Source organism: Mastacembelus armatus, chromosome 1, assembly GCF_900324485.2.
Source record: "Mastacembelus armatus chromosome 1, fMasArm1.2, whole genome shotgun sequence".
NCBI lineage: Eukaryota > Metazoa > Chordata > Actinopteri > Synbranchiformes > Mastacembelidae > Mastacembelus > Mastacembelus armatus.
Genome location: NC_046633.1, coordinates 107,205 through 131,680, shown reverse-complemented (window position 1 = coordinate 131,680; position 24,476 = coordinate 107,205). Strand labels below are relative to the sequence as shown.

At 46.2% G+C, this 24,476-nt stretch overlaps 2 protein-coding genes across 3 annotated transcripts; both read left to right on the top strand.

The window, feature by feature from the left end:
- The first annotated feature begins 623 nt into the window (after positions 1-623).
- On the top strand, positions 624-9,932 carry LOC113128632 (E3 ubiquitin-protein ligase pellino homolog 1-like). The gene is made up of 7 exons (XM_026304096.2): positions 624-801; positions 4,964-5,125; positions 6,417-6,546; positions 6,793-6,894; positions 7,093-7,290; positions 7,373-7,561; positions 8,461-9,932. Exons 2-7 carry the CDS (start codon positions 5,040-5,042, stop codon positions 9,037-9,039), a joined length of 1,284 nt encoding a protein of 427 aa, XP_026159881.1. The 5' UTR covers positions 624-801; positions 4,964-5,039; the 3' UTR covers positions 9,040-9,932.
- Positions 9,933-11,140: 1,208 nt separating this feature from the next.
- vps54 (VPS54 subunit of GARP complex) lies at positions 11,141-24,395 on the top strand. Of its 2 annotated transcripts, XM_026303551.1 has the most exons (24): positions 11,141-11,262; positions 13,724-13,898; positions 14,206-14,447; positions 16,236-16,320; positions 16,676-16,710; positions 16,912-17,043; positions 17,158-17,543; positions 18,000-18,126; positions 18,769-18,798; positions 19,479-19,586; positions 19,666-19,721; positions 19,859-19,955; positions 20,254-20,555; positions 20,727-20,856; positions 21,348-21,529; positions 21,869-21,981; positions 22,284-22,347; positions 22,486-22,591; positions 22,675-22,762; positions 23,167-23,288; positions 23,444-23,524; positions 23,648-23,755; positions 23,988-24,082; positions 24,194-24,395. In XM_026303551.1, the coding sequence occupies exons 2-24, from the start codon at positions 13,754-13,756 to the stop codon at positions 24,297-24,299; spliced, it is 2,940 nt and encodes a 979-aa protein (XP_026159336.1). In that variant the 5' UTR covers positions 11,141-11,262; positions 13,724-13,753; the 3' UTR covers positions 24,300-24,395. The 2 variants fall into 2 exon arrangements, with proteins under 2 accessions (XP_026159336.1, XP_026159337.1); XM_026303552.1 differs by lacking the exon at positions 18,769-18,798.
- The last annotated feature ends 81 nt before the right edge of the window (positions 24,396-24,476 follow it).

Sequence of the window (24,476 nt, the reverse complement as noted above, 5' to 3'; positions counted from 1 at the left end):
AGTTTAACTTCCACCCCCCCTAACTTATTCCTCATTTTCCAACAGTTAAATTGCAGAGTCTTGTCTATATTTCTCAAACTAGCTATTCTGCACAATGAGTACTTTTACCTTTGTTACTTTAAGTATATGTAGCTGTTAGTTTAGTATTTTTACATACAGGTATTTCTACACTCTGTAACTGCTACTTTTAATTAAGACTATGGCTCTTTTCAAATTACATTTTTCATTTTCTTCAAATTTATGATATATGGTCGATGCACAACTGCAGATTAAACTACACACATTTTATAAATGAGCTAAAATCGGTGCAACATTAAACAGCTCCAGCAGTAAAGTTAAATGCAGCAGTAGTATTAATCCAAATACGTAATATATAACAGAAAAAATGCAAAAGTCTGCATAACCAGTACTTTTACTTGATACTATACAATTTCCACACTGATATGTATAATGTTCTGGATGTAAAGTAAAGGTAAAGGTAAGTAGGTAAAGGATCTAAGTTCGTTTTTCACCTCTGCTCCTGATGTGAATTAATTTTAAAATCCAACAGACAAATGTTGTCGTTTTATTTTGAAATGCGCACCGGAAGTAGGTGCCGCGGGCCGGTCCAGGATGAAGTGTAAACGAAACTTCACTGAGATTTGGTTCAGTTTTGTCTTCAACGGATTAAAACTCTGTGAACGGACCGGAACACATTGAGTTGGCTCACTCACTTTGCTGCTCGGGTTCCGTTAACCCAGTCGGTAACCGGGACGGAGACACTCGGGACACAAAACTGATTTTGATCGATCGGTAACTTCGGTAAGTTTGTTGTTTATAAATAGTTTGTTCTGTTACCGACACAATCAGTGTCATGCTAACAACGAGCTAACTAGTTAGCTAACGAATTAGCCACTTTTTGGTGCAAAACCTTTACCGACCGACCTTAACCAACTAACTACTGTAATAACGTCGTGTTAATAACTTTATTTAATATGTTTACATGCAGTTTCTAAACGTCCACATGATAATTAAAGTTAAAAATGGCAGTTTTTTTCGTCTAACGCCAACATTTCGACGTTAACAGGTTCATGTTAGAAGTTAACGTTAGTTAGTTGTGGTTTAGTTATATTTTAACTAATGTAATGTATTTATAGTATTATGTTTAGTATTGACACACACAGTATCATCACTGTAGGTAATACTATAATAATCTTATTATTTAAAGTTCATTGTTTTCATTGTTTCCCATAATGTGTCTGTATTTCATGTTTCTGATAATAAATTATAAAATGTAAGTTATTGACCCACTAAATAATAATTATAAAATAACTAAGGCTGCAACTAGTTAATGAGTATTTTTATTATCAGTTAATCCTTTTTCTTCTTTTGTGTATAAACGTTAAAGATAACAAAGAACCACAGCAAAAATGATCAAGTAACTTGTGAATTCTTCACATTTTATTTAAATAATTCATCACTTCTCAAAACTGAATCCTGAATTTGAATTGATCCATTTAATTTAATTATAAATACCAATATGAACAAAGAAGACAGACATGACATGCATAGTATAATATAGTCACTAACTCAGAAGTTAAAGTTAGTGCTGATATTTGTTGTGTATGAGTGTAGGGTAATGTGTAGGATGGTGGTTGTCAGGCCGGTCTGTCTGGGTCCCTGCAGCCCAGCTGGCCCCTTTTGTTCTGGCCTAACAAACTGATTAGCATGCACCATCCTGCCGGAGCATCTGTCCCCACAGATGCTGCTTTTGTTCCCCATTTAAAATCTGAAATTTGGCCCCTTTTTGTCCAAGTGTCCGCTCTCAATAAAAGCTTATTGACATGTACGACTGTTGACCTAAAACCTGGAGAAAGTTCAGTCTGGGAGGATTAAAATAGAGCAGCCTGGGTGATAATGACTAAAACCAATATCACAATATGAGAACATGGTCTCCTGCAGTTTTTCCTAGCGGGGGGGGGGTGCACCTGTAAAAAACCACATCAGAAACACATTTATATAATGTACCATCCACCCCCAGAGAAACACCATCATATAAAATACACCACTTGTTCTAATAAGAAAAAATATTTCAAGCGTCAGGATTTACCACTTCAGCTAATTGATTTATTTGAGGGAGTGAAAAAAAAAATTAGTCAAACTAATGTGAACATCATTAACTAATTTAGTTAGTGTTTTATCACTAATTTGATAAAGCTGTGTTTTCTCACAGTAAAACCTCGTGGGGTCTGTTGTCATGGGGGAAGTGGGTTATTTCTGTGTTTGGTTGTATGTGTTGGCTCACGGTTAGTTCCTCTTCGGGCTCTCAGTGAGCTGCTCTGTGTTTGGCAGCTTGGAGCACTGATAGTTACCAGATAACGCTGGTGATGTTTTTGTTAGAGGGTCTGTCTTTTACTGACCTATAAAATATCCGTTGCTCTTTGTCACTCTCACTAGAGAAGGTTTTTCCAGTTATTTGAGCTGCAGGTTGGTCTGCTTTGAGGCAGGTTAGCACTGGTTAACATGGTGATCTAAACCCGGTTTAAAGCACTCCTTATTTGTCACACTGGGAAACTTCATTTAAGCCCAGAGATAAATGTCTAACACGCTGTATTAACTTTGTGGTACAGGACTCCAGGTGACGTTCGTGAGACCTGCCGTGTTGATGAATAATTCAGAGGATGAAATTCACCACCACTGCATCTGTCAGACGGACTGTCACAGAGTCCTTAAACAAACCAGCTTTTATTTTGACGTCTGCCTCCGCTCAGCATAGAGTTCAGTTCAGTTGTTGTCTGGCTGGAGAGATATCTGGGGAGATATTACTAAACGAGAGCCTGACATTGGCTGAGAGTCTGCAGTCAGCTTTTATTTTTACAGTCAACACTGCATTGCTTAGAAGAAGAAGTCACTCGAGGGAGACTGTTATGTGACTCAGGTGGGTTCTGAATGTCGGTTCTATTTTGTTAATCGGTTCAGATTTGTTAAGCTGCAGCACATCCATGACTGAGGCTTTCGTTCAGCTGGTCTCTTTGGCTTCTCTCTGGTGCTACAAGCGTCGACAAAGAAAACAAAGACCGTTTGACGTCTCTCAGTCCTTACTACCCTCCTCAGCATAACCGTCATGGCTTAGAAGTAATAATTCATTCAGTTTGTATTAGCGTGGCTGTCGTGTATATGAGCAGGTTTAGAAGCCACATTCTTCATTATCAAGCTGAAGTTCAGTTTGTTACTGTGCGAAGTGAAGACGGTCCACTTTTTACTGGATGTCTTCATTCCTCCAAGAATTTGGAGTTGACCAGCAGGTTCAGATTTGGTGAAATGCTATTGATCCCATCCCTGTTGCTCCTATAAGTGAAAGAACTGTACAACATATGAAACATTTACGTTAGGAATGTAAAAATAGGAAGATTATTCAAATGAAATAGGAAAATGATTGTGGACATGCTGGAAGAGCCTGGACCCCATGAAGCTTTGTGTCGGTCAGAAACTGTGAGATCTGAGTCACAAGCGAAGGATAAAATCAGCTTTGAGCTGTGGCGTGATTCACTTTGCTGTCAGACCTGGGGGGGGGGGGGGGGGGTCAGTGCACAACCTCTCTGTCACGACACGAATGAGACGCACAAAAGAGCGGCTGTTTCAGACGAGTGAAGTCACTTCAGAAGTCGGTGTCCAGTAACAGGAGGAGAATGGGGCTCTGTCCCCCTGATGCCCCTGAAATGAGCTGTGGTCAGGGTGGGGGCTGGTCTCTTCATATGTTTAACGATAAAACTATAAATGTCTTCAGCCCAGGGGACAGTTCCCCAGGATGTTTGTGTTTGTGTAAACGTGAGATGCAGACGCAGAAGTAGAGCTGAAGCAGCACAAACCTCCGACACTCTGTGGGAAAGTCTGTGTTTCCTGTGCTCGCTGGAAAACTTAGAATTGCAACATGCAGCAGCTTCTAGACAAGCACAGAGCCTGTAAAATATTATATATATTATATTATATTCAACAATATGGTTTGTGTTGGGGATGTTACCTGAAGTGAAGTGTGTCCTGAGGGTGGGGGGTGCAGCTCATAGGTGTAGTCCCCCTGGTTTGAAACACTCCAGCACATGGTAACTTAAAGAAATGAATGTCATCATCGCTGTCTCTTTCTCGTTTATCTCTCTATCGTTATCACCTACTTGTCACACCTGATGCTTCTTTGCTGGTTTTATTTCCTGTCGCTCAGTTCCTCTGTTGCGATTTTATCTTGAGTGTTGTTGAGCAGCTTGTTTGTTTTGGACAAATATAACCTGTAAACATGTGGATGGAAAATGTTGTTTTCACAGTAAAAGACTTTTTCACATTGAGGAAGATTGAAACCACAATGCTAAGTCTATATATATATTGTTGGTGATTAGCAGAAAATCATCTCAGCGTTTGCTGCTTACAGCATTTTAACCCTTTGACCTCGTTACCTGTTCACCTGGGCCTCCTCTCGCTCCCTGCTCCCAGGATCATGTGTCTTCCATCTTGAACAAACCCTGATCTCTATTTTGGTTATAAAATCAACCGGTTCATAACAGTCGGTTGTATAAGTCGTAGATCTGTGATGACGTGTCGTCTTCTGGCTTTTGACGTCAGAGCTGGTTTGTGAATGAATGCTGGACTTGTTTTTTAATAACATGAGACCCAGTGTGCTGCTAAGTGAGTCACTCTGTCACGGACATGAACGCCCCTGTTTTACACCTAACAACCCCACTCAGTGTGCTGGGCTCAATACATACATTGTCAGCCCCGGCTCTCGGCACAAAGGCCGTGTGGGTGTATTGTGGTAATGAATGGTGTTGTGTCGAAGCCTTTGTGTGTTTGTATGAATGTCTGAAGAGGGTTTTTAGATTTTAAATGAAATATCCAAAGTGACGCCTCCGCTGTCAGGATGTTTGCTGAAAAGTAAAGTTTATTCTGCTAAAAAACCAACTTTGTTTGACGTCCTCTGAACTGACTGTGTGTGCAGGTGGCGTTGGTGTAGCTGGGCTGATGGACACGCTCTGAGGGCAACAGTAGGAAGGGTTCTTCACAAGGCTGCACAGATGTTTTCGCGTGGTCAGGAAAACATCTCCACCTCCCCCGCCTCCACCAAAGGGCCTGTCAAGTATGGAGAGCTCATTGTGCTCGGGTAAGATGTTCACTCATGAGGTTTCACCTCTGTGAGTCAAACCTTCTGAGTCACCACCGTGGAGCTTTACAGGATTGTATCAGCCCCGTGACTCCGTGTGTGTGTGTGTGTGTGTGTGAGTGTGAATCCAGAACCTGGTTCAGCTTATGGGTCTGTGCCGTAGACCTCCATTGTTGTCCAAAAACTATTAAAAACACAGCAGGGAGCCACACGTGTGTCATCCTGACAACAGCACCCACATTTGTCTTACATGGCCTGTAGTTAAATGACATGTGGAAACTGGTGGAAACTGAGAGCTGTACATTTGTACAATAGAGGATAAGAGACTTTCACAATCACAGTGGCATTGTGGGGAAAAAAACACTGGCTTCCGTTATCTGTGGGTCGCTGCAACACAAAGGCACAAAAACATGAAGCAGTTCCTCAAAAAGATGATTCTGAGATTTCTCAGTGTGATAAAGGTCAAATACAAGCAACATCACTGTAGGCTGTAGCTTGTAGCATTGTGCTAACTTACCTTAACGTTTAGATGGAAGTTTTATCGCCGCCCTGACACAAAGTCCACAGACCTTTTGTTTGCTTTATTTATTACAGAGCCCACAAGTAGAACCGAACAGTCTGGGACAGTCTGGGACAGTCTGGGACAGTCTGGGACAGTCTGGGACAGTCTGGGACAGTCTGGGACAGTCTGGGACAGTCTGCAGCTGACAGTTAAAGGGCCAGACTTATAGTAGATTTATCCTGGTCATAAAGTTTAATTTTGAGAAAACGGAGGTTGTGTTTGGTGCCACGGTGGAGTCAGGGTGGTCTGAGTTTGTCTAAGAAAGGAAACACAGTAAGTTTGGACTATCCAGGGAAAGAATGGTTCAGTCTGGCCCTGCAGATAACCTGCAGCCCAGCCGATGGCTGATTTAAAGTCCTGTAACATTCAGAGTTTTCTTTTCAGACTCACCCACTCAGAGACACTGTAACACTGTTCATAGTGTTACCAAATTAATGGAGTTTAATTACGTCTCAGGTGGATAAGTTGGAAACCACATATCAACATCCTGCAAAGCTTCCTGTTAAAGAAACATTTGGAAAATATTCCTGTTGGATGAATCTAATTTACAGAAGAGAGTCACGTTGCAGCAGCAGGGACATGTGTGTTTATCTGACTGAGTCCAGAGTTTGGTATTTTGGACTAACCAGTCGATTGTTAAATACACAGCCTCGTGTAGCGTCAGTACGTTCAGGGTAAGGACTCTGTGGATCCGTCTGTTTTCAGAAGTCTCTCCTCTTGTGTGCTCAGGTGTAACGGATCTCTGCCCAACGGCGACAAGGGGAGGCGGAAAAGTCGCTTCGCTCTGTGTCGCAGAAACAAAGCCAACGGTGTGAAACCCAGCACGGTGCACACATCCTGCACCCCGCAGGCTGCCAAGGTGACACTCCCATCAGCCCCGGGAAACCTTCACATGTTGTGTACAAACAAAAGACTTGAGCTCTTATATTTCAAGGCAGCTGCATTAAGCAATGGGGGATTTCAGTACGTTTGGTGTCTTTATGGATTCTGTTTCTGCAGGATAGACAATGATTCTTAAACACTCTTACTGTTACAAACTTCATAAAAAGAGCATTAGACAATTTTTCATACTTTAACCAGGCTGTAATCTGTTCTGTTCCTAAAGGCTGTGAGCAGCAAGGAGCAGCACAGCATTTCATACACCCTGTCGCGGGCTCAGACGGTGGTGGTGGAGTACACCCACGACAGCAGCACCGACATGTTCCAGGTCTGTATCATCCACGACACCTAAAGCCTTCCTCAGTGATCAGCAGGAAATCTAATGCACAATGCATCCTGGGTGTTGTAGGATTTTTCACGTTGGAAGTTTTTGGGAATAAAACGTCCTTTTTCACTGTTCATTAGGGTCATTTATAATGTTCCTTTAAAAACCAAACCAACAGTCTAACACTGTCTCTAATTCCAGATCGGTCGTTCTACAGAGAATCCCATTGACTTCGTGGTGACAGACACGGTGCCTGGTGGTCAGGGAAATGAAGACGGTCAGACAGTCCAGAGCACCATCTCCCGCTTCGCCTGCCGGATCATCTGCCAAAGAAACCCACCGTATTCTGCACGCATCTACGCCGCGGGCTTCGACTCCTCCAAGAACATCTTCCTTGGGGTATGCGGACCTCACCAGTGCTGGTTGTCAGCACCCCTGTTCTGTGTAATGACAGAGGTTTACATTTTTTATGTCTTCACAGGAGAAAGCAGCCAAGTGGAGGATGCAAGACGGTCAGATGGACGGTCTGACCACCAATGGTGTTCTGGTGATGCACCCACGCCATGGTTTCAGCCAGGACTCCAAACCCGGCCTGTGGAGGGAAATCTCAGTCTGCGGCAACGTCTTCATGCTGCGGGAGACCAGATCGGCTCAGCAGAGAGGCAAGATGGTGGGTCACACAGCGAACACGTGTGCACTCAGCAGGTTTAACAGAACAGCAGCGACACAGCAGCTGTGACCTTTTGTGTGTGTGTGCGTGTGTGCGTGTGTGTGCGTGTGTGTGTGTGTGTGAGAGGAAATGGGTCAGCCACACTCAGCTGTTTCCTTTCTGAACAGGGTCACATAGTTGACTCAGAAATTTCCTAGAGATGAACTTTATCATCTTTACACATTCAGTGTTTGTATTTTATGATGTCACCTGATTCAAAGTCACATTAAAAGATCAAATAAATCTGGTTGTCAAAAATGAGGAATAATCCTGGTCCATTAAAAACACTGTTAAACTCCATCAGCCCGTCAGACTGAGGCCTCGGGAGCCTCAACAGAGGACGAGCTCTCACCGTTGTAAGAGAGTCTGAGGAACAGTTCTAATGGGAGGTGCTGATGCGTGTCACATTTTCAGAAACATGCTGAGTGAGAGGTTGACAGATCAACAGGAAGTCATGTCAGACGCTTAAGGGGAAATAACAGCAGTTTGGCCTTGAAGCAGCAGATTCTGTGCAGACAGATTTCTGTAAAACGTCACAGAAACTGACGCAGGCACCTGCAAGTTGTGTTCGGTTACATTTACCTGTTTACTTCTCAGGCTGGATTGTCCTGTTTTTTGTCATCATGGTTTGACCCTGTAATTGGCCTGTTACTGATGAGGACCAGTGAGTCTGTATGCCCATATATTTACTGTACATGATACAGTTGAAGCTTGTAATAAATTACTGTTTACCTTCTGGCCTGCTGTCGCGGCTCGGACTCCTGGTCCGCAGCAGGTTTTTATCGGTCAGTTCTAACAGCACACATGAATTTGAAAGACGTTGTGCGATTGACGTGTTTGATTCCTCGTGTCGTCCTCAGGTGGACTCTGAGTCAAACGAGCTGGTGGACGGCTCGCTCATCGACCTGTGTGGTGCTACGCTGCTGTGGCGGACGGCCGAGGGCCTGGCGCACACCCCCACTGTCAAGCACCTGGAGGCGCTGCGGCAGGAGCTGAACGCCGGGCGGCCTCAGTGCCCCGTGGGCTTCAACACGCTGGCCTTTCCCAGCCTGCGTCGCAAGGACGTCCTGGATGAGAAGCAGCCCTGGGCCTACCTGCGCTGCGGCCACGTGCATGGTTACCACAGCTGGGGCGGGCGCCGGGACCCCGAGGTGGAAGCGGCGTGTCAGGAGAGAGAGTGCCCCATGTGCCGGGCGCGGGGCCCCTATGTCCCTTTGTGGCTGGGCTGCGAGGCGGCCTTCTATGTGGACGCGGAGCCCCCCACCCACGCCTTCGTCCCCTGTGGTCATGTCTGCTCGGAGAAGACCACAGCGTACTGGGGTCAGATCCTGCTGCCCCACGGCACGCACACCTTCCACGCCGCCTGTCCGTTCTGCATCGTGCCGCTGAGAGAAGAGTCCAGCTGCGTCAGACTCATCTTCCAAAGTCCGCTGGACTGAAAATCTCTCGCCTTAACACGGACAGAGCGGCTGGGAACGTGACATTTTTTACACCTTATTTCTTATACATTAATTTAAGTTAATTTGGACCAGTGCAGATGCGTCTCTTGGGTTGACTTCAACTTGTGTTTTGAATATCGTGTGTGACTCAGGCTGCAACATCTCCCTGTGGACACAGCTGCCTGGAACATCTGTGTGAATATTTGATTTTCTTTACACTTAATTTATTCTTTTACGTCTTAAGTGCTTTTAGTTTTTCCTGTAAATCAATGCAGAGTTTAACTTTCTGACCCTTAACACTAAGACTGATCCTCAGTTTGGTTTGGAAGCTTTGGGTTTTTAAGTGCTAACTATATTCAACTGTGACACAGTCCGACCTAAAATCACCTCTGCAGATCTGGAATATCATCTTTCTGTGAAATCAAGTGACCTTTTCTCTCTGAGGACAGAATAATGGAGTTTTAATGCTTTGTATCGTAACCTAACGACTGTTTGTCTGGGATTCCTGTGGAGCTGCTGCCTCGCACGCATTTAAATTGATCTCTAATTTATTTTCAACATTATAAAGGTTTCCTAAAGACGTGAACCTACTGTGCTCGCTACTCAACAGGCCACAATGACCATGAAGGTCTGGGATGGACATTCATGATGACTTCAGATATTCATGAGTATTTCTGATGACACCTAGAGGCCTCTCTGATCTGGTTCCAGTAAATGAACAGTTTTCAGTGACCCAGTGACCTTAAACCTCGTCTACTGTTTGATCTGTGTTCTGCCTTTATGTCGTGTCTTATTTATGTGTGTGGCCCTGACAGCTATGCAGCCACTGTGACCACCAGTCATTTTTGTACCAAATGAAAGCAATAAAACACACTGCTGGTGTTTCTCCTGCACTGTTTGAATAGAAATACAACAAATGACAAATCGGATAAATTAGCAGAACATTAGGGAACTGACCACAGAGACACAGTGAGATTTACCAAGACACTTTCTGATTCTGATAGAGGACATAGAACAGTCCAAAGAGACACAGGTAAAGTTCAGTCCAGGGGTCATACATATTACAGGTGTGGATATTTATCTCCATATGCTCCTGAGTATCTGCCCCTGGGTTTGGGGCCTTTGGGCTGCTCTGCCTGACTGCATCCAGTAGATGGTGTGGTCTTACAGAGCAGTGTCAGCTGTGGGCAGCTGGCGTATCAGGGGGCAGTAGGGACAGTAAGAGACAGCAGGGGGCAGTAGAGGGTAGTAGGGGGTCAGTGGGGAGGTAGCAGGGGGCAGTAGAGGGTAGTAAGGGTCAGTGGGGAGGCAGCAGGGGGTAGTGGGGGGGTCAGTGGGAGGCAGCAGGGGGCAGTAGAGGGTAGTAAGGGTCAGTGGGGAGGCAGCAGGGGGTAGTAGGGGGGTCAGTGGGGAGGCAGTAGAGGGTAGTAAGGGTCAGTGGGGAGGCAGTGGAGGGTAGTAAGGGTCAGTGGGGAGGCAGCAGGGGGTAGTAGGGGGGTCAGTGGGGAGGCAGCAGGGGGTAGTAGAGGGTAGTAAGGGTCAGTGGGAGGCAGCAGGGGGCAGTAGAGGGTAGTAAGGGTCAGTGGGGAGGCAGCAGGGGGTAGTAGAGGGTAGTAAGGGTCAGTGGGAGGCAGCAGGGGGCAGTAGAGGGTAGTAAGGGTCAGTGGGGAGGCAGCAGGGGGTAGTAGAGGGTAGTAAGGGTCAGTGGGGAGACAGCAGGGGGCAGCAGAGGGTAGTAAGGGTCAGTGGGGAGGCAGCAGGGGGTAGTAGGGGGGTCAGTGGGGGAGGCAGCAGGGGGTAGTAGAGGGTAGTAAGGGTCAGTGGGGAGGCAGCAGGGGGCAGTAGAGGGTAGTAAGGGTCAGTGGGGAGGCAGCAGGGGGTAGTAGGGGGGTCAGTGGGGAGGCAGCAGGGGGTAGTAGAGGTAGTAAGGGTCAGTGGGGAGGCAGCAGGGGGCAGTAGAGGGTAGTAAGGGGCAGTGGGGAGGCAGCAGGGGGCAGTAGAGGGTAGTGGGGGGGTCGGTGGGGAGGCAGCAGGGGGCAGCAACGAGCCGTTTGTCTGAAAACAGAAAATAAACCATGAAGAAACCATCGCGGCTCCTCCCCCCGCAGTGCATTATGGTCGGTGTACCGGTTGTATCTGTTGCCGTGGTGTTCCTCCCGGTTCCTCCAGTGTTCCTGTGATGGTGAAGAGGAGAAAGCCCGGCTGCTGTGCTTCATACGACAGGTACGGAGGCGGCTGAAGACCCGAAGCCAGTGAACCTCCCGGGTTTGTCTGTGTCCGGGCCCTCCCGTCAGCTAGCTGCCCGGCTAACCTGTTAGCATTAGCCGGTCTACGTGTAACCTGCACTCGCTGACAACATTAGCTTTAGCTTTTAGCACAGTCCCCAGTTATTGTGTGATTTTTCAGCGACATCGCGGAAATTAAATGTGATTTTCTGTGGCTGTTGTTGCCGTTTGGTGTTGGCTTTACTGTCACCTCGGCAGGTTTAAAGTTTAACAACCGCAGGCAGCGAATAGCACCGCAGCTAAGCTAAGGCTAGCTCCTTAGCTCGTTAGCTTCTGTTCCAGAGCTGCGACTTGACATTTCAGCCCAAACTGAAGCTGTTTGATTATTAAATGAAATAAACCTTCATGTTTCACTATTAAAACCTTCGTGTGTCAGTATGAAAAGGCGACAGCTGCACGGGGCTGTGCTGCTAACGTCAGTCGGTTCAATAACTTTTGTTTATTGGACAATTGTGAAGTTTGTTTGTTTGTTTATTTGTTTGTAGTTCAGACAAGAAACATCAACAGTCATATCAAACAGAACTAATCACTAATCCATACATGTATTGATTGTATTTGGAATGAATGGGAAGTACAGACACTTACAGTACAGACGTGACTGTAAATAAATCGTGTGCTGAGATAAATAATGGTTGGAATATATTTTATTTAAGATCAATATGATTTTTGAGTTTTACTGTCAGAACTAATAAAAACTAAACTCAGGCTCAGCCACATGTGGATGGATTATTTAGGTTTTCAGTTCACGGCAGGATCGAGTCTGTGTTGCTGGTCTGGTCTGTTTTGTGCTTGTCGTCTTTCTAGCAGTAGAAAAATACTGTTTGAATCACTGACACTGAATCCTGTTCTTGTTCTGCTGTTTTGTCTGAAAGAACAAATAATTCCTGTTGCAGATTAAGTGATTTTTTTGTTTTTTATCCTGAAATTGTGTCTGGACAAAATACAGCAAATAATGAGTTTTAATCCAAGACACCTAATTCTCCAAAGCAGTCTTCTCTCGTGAGTTAGGGGGCGGATGTTGAGCTGGTTGAGGTTTTGTGCTTTTTGTATTTTATTCCTGCTTCTAGAAGTTGTTTGTTTGTGAAAGCAGAAGTGGCTCTGTCGAAACAACGAGGCTGCAGCTGTTTGTTCTGTTCGTCGGTGTGATGGGATTAACAGCTGAGGGTTTTTTGCAGATCAGACAACATGGCTTTGTCTGTGTGATCACTGCCAATAAGAAGAGAAATGTTGACAGTTGATTGAAAATTGATTAAACATTTCTGTCTAAAAGAGCCCAGAAAAATACTAAAGTAAAATTTACAGTCACATTTAAGCACTAAGGCTAAATGTGACATTTTGAGATATGTTCACTAAAACTGTCAAGTCAAAAGAAAACAGTAGAAGCAGCGAACACACACGAGCCAGAAATTTTTGGTATTTTGCCTCAAAAAATTCTCTAAAGTGATTAATCGCTTGTCGAGGCAGGTTTTTCTGTCGAGCAACTAAATCAGTAAATCAGCACCATGCAAATACACAGAATCTGTTTTTGTTGAATAAATTATTCCTTGTGTGTGAATAATGTATTTTAAAATATAAATTGTGTGATCTTTGCTTTTACTGGGAATCATTATACTGATTTTATCTCAGTAGCTGTAAAACTGCAGACATGTTTCCCAGAAGTCATGTGGGTTTTTTTTTTTTTTTTTTGAATTTATTAATTTATTGCTTAGAGAGTGACTAAAACGATGATTTGAGTAGTTGTTGATTATTGTTGTAGCTGACTAGTCTGGTTCAGTTTGTCGTCCTCGTCACAACCTGCAGAATGAAAACTAAACTTAAACTTAAAAAAAAAAAAATCTAAACTTTGCAACTTTTTCTGTGGCATAAAAAAAATCTCCTCATTGCGAAACTTTAAAAAACAGATTTGGGGGATTTTTATATTTTAACGTTTATGACTCATGAAGTCCAGTTTTCAGAAGTGAACGGAGCGGCTGAGCTCTACAGGTGTGACTCGCTGGTTGAACTGCGGTTGAACTTTGAATCGGTGGCTGCCAACGCTCCGACACCTGCTGCACCGGCCAAACGGTTCAAACTGCAGCAGCACAGGTGTCACTTCCTGTGCTTCAAAACCTAAAAGCAGCCTGGAGTCTGCTGTATTTGTATTTATACAATTGTATATATGCAAAAGTAAAATGAGATATAGAAATAAATGAAATGAAATATTCTATATATACAAAAATGTGTACAAAATGTATTTGAGTACAAAAAAGGGTGTCAGGGAACTAGAACATGTTGCACATAAGACATTGCACCTAATAAGATTTTACACTTGTTATGGAATTGCATTAAAGGCAAATTACAGCCACTCTGTTGGACTTTTTACCTGTATCTAATGTGTGTGTGTCTGCGTGTGTGTCCAGCTAGCCTCCCGGGAGGTGAGTCCCGATGCGATGGCGTCCAGCCACAGCTCCTCCCCAATGCGTCGTCCCGGCGGTGGAGGCCGAGATGGGCTCTACCACAAGGAGCGGGACGCCTCCCCCCATCACTGCCGGCCCGTCCGGTCCCTGCCAGACGTCTGCCCCAAGGAGCCCACTGGTGGGAGACACCTGCACTCCTCAGTGCATTGGCACACGTAGATGTGAAATCTAAGACTGATAATGACATAATGTCAGAAAATACTGAAAAATGACTATTGCAGTTTCCCAGAGCAAAACATTTTGTCCTACAAACCTCCCAAACCCAGATTATTGTGATATAATGAAGTATGATGTTGTGGTTTTTACCTTTTTAACAGATTTCATAGAGTTAATAATTTTCTCTTTGGACTGAGACATCGCAGTTTGTTTTAAAATTTAGCAGAATTTGTTCAGACCCTGACCCGGTTCCTCATGTGGTCCCGCAGGTGAGGGGCGTGGCCTGTGCGACGGGCCGTCCGTTGTGGCGGAACACGACCGGTGGACGGTCTACAGCTCGAAGGTGAACCTCCCCGCGGCCCTGAACGACCCGCGACTCGCCAAACGGGAGTCTGACTTTTTCACCAAAACATGGGGTCTGGACTTCACAGAGTCTGAGGTGATGCCCTCGTTCTACCTGCCCAGCATCAGCAGGGAGCACTTCGCGCCCTACCTGCAGGAGATGGCTCAGGTAACACCCACAGTGGAGCGTTTCTGACGGGCGGTTGATGTTTTTGGTTAAAGCTGCTGTGAAGAGGGTGCAGCTTCGTGTGACGCGTTGGGCGTCTGTCTGTCACGTTTGTGTTCAGGTCACCTGACACTCCTTTGCTGTGGGCGTGTCAGGAATCCTGCTGAAGCAGTTTCAGCTGTTTCTCTTTTTAGCAGCTCAGTTTCTGACACACAGTATGTTCTTAGATTTTGGATTCATTTGTCCAGGTTTCAATGTTGAAAGGCAGAACAGTTTCAAAACAGGTGGTGGGAGGAGCCCTACCTGTGTCCACCTTCCCTTTTTCATTCTGTGCTGTGTGTCAAAGATGATTTTTATTGTGATTTGGTGTTCGGAAGTCTTTTTGGCTGATCTCTGAGTTAGGTCAGTGTTACAGGCATCCTGCAGATTCACTTCTTGAAAACCAGACATAGCTGTGATGTTCCTGGTTCCTAGTTAGGAAATTCCACCATGTGTCGTTCTGTTTTTATTCCTCTCTGTGGTTCCTGTACTGTCTAATGACGTCTGATAAAAGTGGGTCAGTGTCCGAGCTGAGGAAGCCGACTGACTGTGGTGGCACCTTTCATTGTCACGCTCCGCCTTAGACCACCTTTGTACACCTGCTTCACACATTACAGTGGCTGTAACTGTCCAGTCGGTTTGAAAGGACTTGCTTTGTTTTTGCCAACACACCAGTGAGAAGTGTTTGTGAAGCTTCACCCTCTGCCTGACTCTGCAGTGTTGTCCTCCAGCCTCTTTGTGATCCTGTTGTGGTCTCTGTAAAACTGAACTGGTTCGCCACACATGCACGTATTTCTGGGAAACGCTGCATTTCCGAGCCCACAGGAAAACCTAAAGGAGCAACAAACACTGAGGCTTCTGCTTCCTGCTGCTTCGCTGGACAATATGTCACTGATTTGTTGCTCAATAAACTCATCAGAAATGTCTCACGCTGGAATGAAAACGAATGTGGGACACATTTTATTTTTGGTAGTCCCTTTTCTCTCAGACTATTCCAGATGGAATAAATGAGCACGCTGCTTTGTTCTCAAACCTTTTTGTCACAGCAGTTTTTCTGACTGCACTTCCCTTGTCCTGCTGTGTGAACATTCTGTTTGCTAAATTTATACCTCGCTCAGCTTTAAGATGTTTCCTTACTTCTATTAAAAAGGACAGAACAGCTTCGAAACTTTATGAAAAACAGGTTTTTACGTAACTTCTGTTTGAGAGAGGTTTTTGGCATGTCAGGAAATCAACAGGAACAGGCTGCTGCAATTTAACCAAAGCTCAAACTGTCCAGTCACGTTCATCGTCACTGTGCAGAGTAAAGTTGTCATCCAGGTTCTCTGTCTTGTTGCTCTGAGTGACAGGCAGGTGCACGTAGGTGGACCGGTTTTGTCCAGGCTGTCCAGCTTTAGGTTTCACTGTGGCAGCCAGTCCAGCAGCCTTGACAGTTTCCTTTTTAAACAGCTTCTTTCTGTTCCTGCAGATGTCATTGTCATGTTCATTTCCTTCTTCGAGTGTGAGAACGACATCTCAGACAATGAAACCGTGTCAGTCGTTCCTCTGGTGGTTCCTTATTCACCTCTGATTGGACTGAGGGACGTGACCTGTGCAGGACTTTGTCTGTTGTTTAGCGCCACCCTCAGGCCTCCCTGCTCATATTTTATATTTTTAATTTATCAAATATTTTCTTTCTGCTGTGCTTTGACCTTCACGTGCTGCTACTGTGGTTAAAAAACTGACCCAGGAATCTTTTGTTTCTGTTTTTAGAGAGAAAGAATCCATGAGCGCTGCAAAACGATCTGTCCCAACAAAGACGACGTGGACGCCGTCTCCAGTATCACCACCAACCACGGTATGAATTATTAACCAGCTGCTGCTACTCTTCGGTCCATAAAACACACCCAGGATCCAGGACATCTACAAACCCCACACTCCATCCGGTGCTGGTTCACAGCTGGTCTGTCCTCCACAGGCCAACATATGTCGCATGTTCGTCAGTAATCTGATGAAGACTAGTTGAATTCTGGCCTTTGGTATTTTTAACACACTTAAATGTGTAACATTAGCATCGTAACAAACACGTGAACAATGCAGATGGAAATATGCGACTCACATGTTCAACACACTTTGTAGTTGAGGATTGAAAATCAGATGAAACACAAACGGCTGATTGAGTTTGACGTCTGATCTTTTCTTGTTTCCTCCAGACAAGTCCAGGGCGGAGCTGGAACAAGTCCCGAAGGTAACACGTTGATCCGAGTCTCTGCTGGTGCTGTTTGGTAGTCAGAGTGTCAGACAGTAAAACTTCTACTTGTTAATTTTCTACTCTGAAGTGAAAACAAACCAAAAGGCCACCCAGAGGTGCCCTAATCAAGTAAACCTCAGTCAGGTTTCTCTTTGCTGTCTCCACGGTGACCTTGTGTTTACCTGTGCCCTGTTTCAGATCTTCATGAGGCCGGACTTCGCTCTGGAGGACCCAGCCACCTTCAACGCTGTCCTGCCCTGGTCCCACTTTAACAGCACCGGAGGGAAGAGCAGCAGAGACATGGCGTCCTCCAAACTGCTGCAGGAGAAGGTGAAGTCACATGTCTTCCCTGCAGGTCACGCATGGGTCACTGAGATCACGTGACGTGTGTGTGTGTTGTGTTCAGATATTAATCACAGTTTGTGTGTGTCTGTTCCCGTCCAGCTGAGTCACTACCTGGACGTGGTGGAGGTGAGCATCGCCCGGCAGATCTCCCTACGCTCCGAGGCGTTTTTCCACGCCATGTCCTCGCAGCACGAGCTCCAGGACCGGCTGCAGGAGACGCAGCAGGCTGTCGCCACTCTGCGGAGCCGGACCGCCGCCATGGATCGCGTCATGTGCCAGGGGCCTCTCCGGGCCCTTCGCACTGCTCTGACGCGCAACAACTGTGTGAAACTGCACAACAAGCTGAAGCTGATGGCAGCCGTGCACCAGACGCAGCCCACCGTGCAGCTGCTGCTCTCCACCTCCGAGTTCGTTGGAGCGCTGGAGCTCATCGCCACCACCAAGGAGGTGCTGCAGCAGGAGCTGCAGGGAATCCACAGCTTCAGGTGAGAGAGGGCAGGTGTCTGCAGGTGTGTTCAGGCCCATAGGCTGCCTTTATTAGGCCGAGGGAGGATGACGAGATGTGTTTAACCCTTTTATGGGTCAGACGTGTTGGTTAAATCGTCACCTCAATAAATGACTGAGGCAGAGGTGCATCTACTTGTTTTACTTTGAGAGAAAAACAGTTTTCATGAGTTTTTTTGACTTAGAAACAGACAAAAGTAAAAGACAGAATCAGGTGGCGACTACAGACGTGTCAGTTTTTACCTCTGATGTGTATTTTTAGTTTACAAAGATTCTGTTTTCGTCGGCTCTTGTCAGCAGGGGTGCTTAAGTCTGATCTTAGTGAGAGAACAGCAGGAGAGAAAGAAACAGCAGTGATGAGTTTCCTGTTTATCAGGCAGCTTTACATAAAGTGTCAGACCAAACCACAGATGATGACTGTGTGTTTGTGCCTGCAGACATCTGGGCTCCCAGCTGTGTGAGCTGGAGAAGCTCATCGATAAGATGATGGTGGAGGACTTCAGCATGTACGCCCGCAGCGACCTGAACCGCAGCCCCAGGGACGAGCCGCAGGTCCTGGAGAAGGTCAGAACACACCTGGTCCTGCTCTGACCGAAGACCCAGAGCGTTAATTCATCTGTTTGTTACTCACACTAAAACACCAACATCTTTGAGAGGGGGCTTAGAGAAGTTAGGATAAAGGATACCTGCTGTATTTCCACTAAAAGTGACTCTATAGCTGGATTTTCTGTCACTGCTTCTACTGTGGAGCTTTGGGAAAACAAAATAGATGCCACAGCTGCTTTTTAACACCAGATCTTAGTTTCCCTGAATCTCCACAATGGAGCTGTTGATAGAAAACGAGCAGCAGGTTCAAACAAATGAAACGTTCTCATATTTTAGTCTGACAGGTGTTCACACATACAGAGACCTGCTGCTGTGTTGATCATGTGATTTACCTGCTCATGTTTCTGGAACTTGCTGTTGTTCAGAGCTGGTCAGTGTGTCAGAGACCGTGTCTGCATGTGTGACAATATTAAATGAAGAACTACAGCTGGTTCAGGTTTATTCTGAAGAAGAGTCACAAGATTAGTTGTTTTCTGTATTTTCTCTGTTGAAGTCGAAACCTGTTCGTTTGTCGGGTCAGAATGTTTTGGTCACAAACACACATCTGTTCTTAGAGACTCTGAGTTGTTGTGTATTTAACGGATGCTGTGCCCATCACAGGTCCTCATACCAAACGCTGCCTCACAGAAGGTGGGACACACACACACACACACACACACACACACACCTCTAAGATGAAACAAAATCATGTCTGCTGCTCAAATCAGGGTCACTCGGGTGTATCTGTGATAAATGAGGATGTTGGGAGCTGTGAGTGTTTGTTTTAATGTGCTTGGAGTGCCAGATGGGTGGGGTTAACCTCCTCAGACAACGGGGGTGGGGTCATGTAGGCTGCTGAACACTCATTTCAACAAACGTGAGTGAGAATCTGATGTGGTGAATCCAGCTGGTCTCCAGGCAGGTTAAAAAACACGGAGTTGATTTGATTGATGCTGGGGTCTAATCTTTGACTTCAGGCTGGGCAGAAAATCCATTTGAGTATTTTTTGCTTTTGAAGCAAATTGTAGTTTAAGTCTGTGTTTAAAAAATCTAGTGAAATTCTTAAATACATGAAAAATATAATTTCAATAAAGAGAGGGATGATTTGTTTAGATTTAATGTAGATGAAATTGCGTGTTTTAATTTTGCTTTCAGCACATAAAGCTCTGCTTGTTGTGGACGTGTGACCCAGCCTGAACTGTTATTGATCGGGAAGATGTTCTTTGATCCGGGCCTGTGACAGAAATCCTGACTCCTGCTAAATTAAAGCACGTGTCTCGGTTCTGCTGCTCGAGGAGATCCTGAATATCTGTGTTTGTGTGTGTGTTCAGGAGCGTCTGGAGTCGCTGGTGTTCGGTCTGCTGAGGCAGAGGAAGCTAGACTTTCTGGATATTTACAGTGATGAGATGATCTTGGCTGCCAAGGCCATGGTCGCTCAGGTACGACTGTGGAAACACGGGAACACATCTTCATTATTGTGTAATGTCTTTATTTAATCTTTAACGTTTGTGTTCGCAGTGTGTGACAGAAAGTGTTTTGCACATGGAAGAAATCGACACCGAAGTCGTCACTAAGTAAGTGGACGCACGCAGGACTAGAGGTCGAGGGGTTTGCAGGTCAAATCAAATCAAGCAGGTGTCGAGGACTAAGGGGAACGACGCCTCCTCCTTGCAGCACAATGAGCTACAAAAATGTGTGTGTGTTTCTTAAGGGTTGCTGAGCAGATGCGTCTGATGACGTTCCCTCAGTGGTTTGAGCTGCTGGAAAACGTCTTTGAGAGTTTCCTTCTGTTCTTACAGAGGATCAAGGTGAGTCCAAACTCTGCACCTTCACCAAATATCCAGACCCGACTGATCCGCCTCTTTCAATCCGGTGTAGTTGAATGTAGTCCTGAAAGTTTCAAAGCACAGAAAAACTACACCTGAGCGTTTATGATGTGTGACCAGCATATGAAACCAGCTCGTGTAAGATCACAGGTGTGCTAGCAGCTCTGTACCACATGTGTTGGTTCTGTTAGTGGAGCGTAGGCGTCGTCACGTGCTGAGACTCTAAAAACATACGACTGATAACGCCTCTTATGTCCCTGCTGTCTGTTCTGGTGTTCAGGCAACTCTGAACGTGATCAGAAACGTGGTTCTGGAGGTTCTGGACTCAAACCAGAAGAACCGGCTCCTAGAGGAGGCCCGCGTCGGCCCTTCAGCTCAGGACTCTTCCCAGGGCCTGTCACTCCTGCAGGGGGAGGCTGAGGTGGCTTATCTCACCCACGAGGGCCTGTTCATCAGCGACGCTCTGAACGAGGCCCAGCAGCAGGCGGGCTCCAGGACCCAGCAGAGCCGGGCCGAGGCTGCCGGCAACGACTCGGCCTCCGGGAGCACAGAGACCCCCATCATCAGGGAGCAGAGCTTCATGTATGTTACTGTCTGCTTTAATTCATTAATCTATTCTTTTATAATTGAGTCAGTGTAGAACAGCAGTGGTTAGAGACTCAGACTGTGGAGCTGATGTCACCTCATCAAACCTTAGAATTTAATGTCAGTCCCAATGGATCTGTGTCAGACTCTGAGTGTGTTTGTGCTCAGGTCCGGTGAGAACATGATGCCCACTGACCTCGAGCTGAACCGTGTGCTCAACAACATCCAGGATCTGCTGTACACCGCCTCCGACGTCAGCCACGACCGCTGTGTCAAAGTCCTCACAGCCAGAGCCAAGGTGCCACGCACTGCACACCTTAGTGGTTATTTACCCAGAATTCTCTCTTTAGAGTCTCAAGTCATCCTAAATGCCCCTGAAACCAGGAAGAAATCAGGACCATCACGTTTTCTGTTTTATTAGTCATGTTGACTTACACTGATCCTGGAGCAGCTGTTCTACATCAAAGCTGTGTTTTGTTACATATGAATGTTTTTTCACTCCAGAGACGTTTCTGTGGTTACATCTGTACTCGAGACAGAAACTAGACATCCTGTCAGAAAGGAAATAAAACCAGTTTCTCACCCGTACCAGGAGAGACATTCAGCATCATCTGTCTCTAACGCCTTTACTCGTCTGAACTGCAGCAGAAACTTACTGGTGTCAGATTCACTGTTGGTTAAACGATGGTCAGAAACCATGTTGTTGTTGTTTGGGTTGCTGAGACTGAAAATGTAAACGTCTGAGAATGAGGATTAAATTCCGACTCGATATGACGTTGTCTCCCACAGGACGGCTCTCTGGAGCGTCTCAGCTCGGCGGAGTTCGTTTGCCTCTCGCAGGCCGTGGAGGGTTTCGTCAGGGACACCGAGGAGCTGTGCGGCCGCCGCAGCGTCTCCCTGAGGGGGGCGCTGCAGAGCCAGGCCAACCGCTTCGTCCACCGATTCCACGAAGAACGCAAGACCAAGCTTAGGTAACCTGCAGCTCGGATATGTAGTGTACCTGTGTTTTCAGTTTGGACCTACAGTCTGCACCCATGTCTGTGCACTAAAGTCACACTTTGGGTTTTTATGAAGCTGTGACGTGACCTACAGCTTCATGTGGGGCTGATTTATTTTAAAACATGACAACAGATGCATCCTGATGAAGTCTGCTAATGTGGAAAGGGTCAGGAGCTGCAGAACTTCAGTCCTGAGTTGATGTCGTTCAGTTTGGATTTATTCCTGTGAACCAGCCCAGGACTGAAAGCAGCCAAGTGTCAGGTGTGTTTCTGTGTCCTGATGGTGTTTGTGGTTGTTTTGTGTCCTGGCAGCCTCCTCCTGGATAACGAGCGCTGGAAACAGGCAGAGGTTCCCGCTGAGTTTCAGGATCTGGTCAACTCCATCGCTGACGGCAAAATAACACTACCTGAACGCAAAACCCCAGGTATCCAAAAACCTCAAACCTTTCTGGATGCCACCTCCTCAAAACACTCTGCTCCTGCTCCCAGAGACCTCTGCCCTTTGTAGTCCACCAGGCTCCAAATCACAGTGAATGTATAGACAATAAGTAGTTGTTTTGGTCTCGTCTGTACCAGCTAAAGCCTCATCACTGACACATTCGTTACCTGGAAACATGAGCCATAATCTGCTATTTATAACGAGGAGACGTCACTTCTCAGAGCAGGCACCTTCATTATGAGTCAACTTTCTAAAAACTTCACTTCTTTGTTTTGTTTCTTCCTGCAGCCCCAGATGACAGGAAGCCCACAGAGTTTCTGCTCGTCAACGGGCAGAAATACGCCGTCGTCGGGTCGGTGCACAACAGACCACATCTCACAGTGTCACAGTGGTTTAGCATCGTTTTGAACACAAACTCTGAAGTTTAACAAAAGTTAAATTTCAATCAACCCAAAATGAAAACACTGTGTTTGTTTCTCTATGTCTTCAGGACGGTTCTGCTGCTGATCCGGATCTTTCTGGAATACTGTCAGTGTGTCAACGACATCCCGTCCGTCGCCACAGACATGCTGACCCGTCTGTCAGACCTCCTCAAGGTCCGAACCAGCACGAACCCTCAGTGTGACTGTTAAAATGTTTCGGTCTGTGCTTCACTAATACTCGGCATATGTCTCTGCAGCACTTCAACTCTCGGAGCTGCCAGCTGGTCCTGGGAGCCGGAGCCCTGCAGGTGGTCGGACTCAAGACCATCACCACCAAAAACCTGGGTGTGTAAGAGCAGCTATGCGCACACACACACACACACACACACACACACACAAACAAACACACCTCAACACATGGAGCTTTTAACTGTCCAGCTAATCTGAAAATCAAGACACAAAGTTTGCCTTATCTAATATGCAAACTGTCTGTCACTGTCTGTCACTGTCTGTCACTGTCTGTCACTGTCTGTCACTGTCTGTCACTGTCTGTCACTGTCTGTCACTGTCTGTCACTGTCTGTCACTGTCTGTCACTGTCTGTCACTGTCTGTCACTGTCTGTCACTGTCTGTCACTGTCTGTCACTGTCTGTCACTGTCTGTCACTGTCTGTCACTGTCTGTCACTGTCTGTCACTGTCTGTCACTGTCTGTCACTGTCTGTCACTGTCTGTCACTGTCTGTCTGCAGCGTTAGCTTCCCGCTGCCTGCAGCTGGTGGTTCACTACATTCCCATCATCCGAGCTCATTTTGAGACCAAACTGCAGCCCAAACACTTCAACGTGCTCAGACACTTCGACCACATCACCAAGGTAACACACACTTTAACACACAACAATAGGTCTACACACACACACACACACACACACACACACACACGCATGGATATTTCTTCATTAAACCGTACTAAGCGTAATGAGTGCAAAGGTTCTGGCTCCTGTTGCTGAGGCTGGTTGTTGTTCTGCAGGACTACAACGATCACATAGCAGAGATCTCGGCCAAGCTGGTGGCCATCATGGACAGTCTGTTCGAGAAGGTTTTATCCAAGGTAAGTTGTCCAGACTTTTAAAACCCCAGCAGGGAGCCACACACGGTCCTTCCTCACCAGCAATGGGAGGCCCGTCTTTTTCAGGAAACGTTTCATGTGATGATGATGATGTTGTTTCCTCAGTATGAAGTGAAGGCTCCCATGCCCTCGACCTGCTTCAGAAACGTCTGTAAACAAATGGCAAAGATGCACGAAGCCATTTATGAACTTCTACCTGAAGAACAGACGCAGGTGAGACTCAATATGACTTTTTCAATGTGTCAGAAATATTTTCTCATTATGGACACAAACATGTTCCCGTTTATTTATCTCAGTAGCTTTTCCATATGTTGTTTCATGTATTTCAACGTCAGAATTCTTAAAATGCAGCTGATCACCAGCCTCAGTTTGAATTAGAGAGGGAGCTGTCGACCAATCACAGCCGACAGGTGTGACAGGTGTTGAGTGATTGTTTTCTGTGCAGATGTTATTTCTAAGGATCAACGCCAGTTTCAAAATGCACCTGAAGAGGCAGCTGTCTCGACTTGGGGTCGTCAACGATGGAGCACCACAGCACGGGTAACACACACACACACACACACACACACACGAGTTAATGAGTGCACGATGCTTCTTCAGTCCGACTGAAACCGTCGCTCTGAGTTTTCGGCCTGTTGTGTCCTGGTGCAGGTTGGTGGTGGTGGACGTGGCTTTCTACACCGAGAACTTCCAGGCGCTGAAAAGTCTCGAGCGACTCGACCTGAACATGGCAGAGATCTGGGAGCAGAAGAGGTGATGGAGGACGGAGCCCGGACGTCCAGGACCGACCTGCTCGGTGACGGAGGGGCCGACCTCAGGGGCCCACGGCGGCCGACTGAGAGTGGAGGAGGCCCCGTGGGACCAAAAACTACGAGCTGCAGTGCACCGGGGCTTCCTCGACAGCTCCACCTAAAGACTTCATGAAGTAACACAC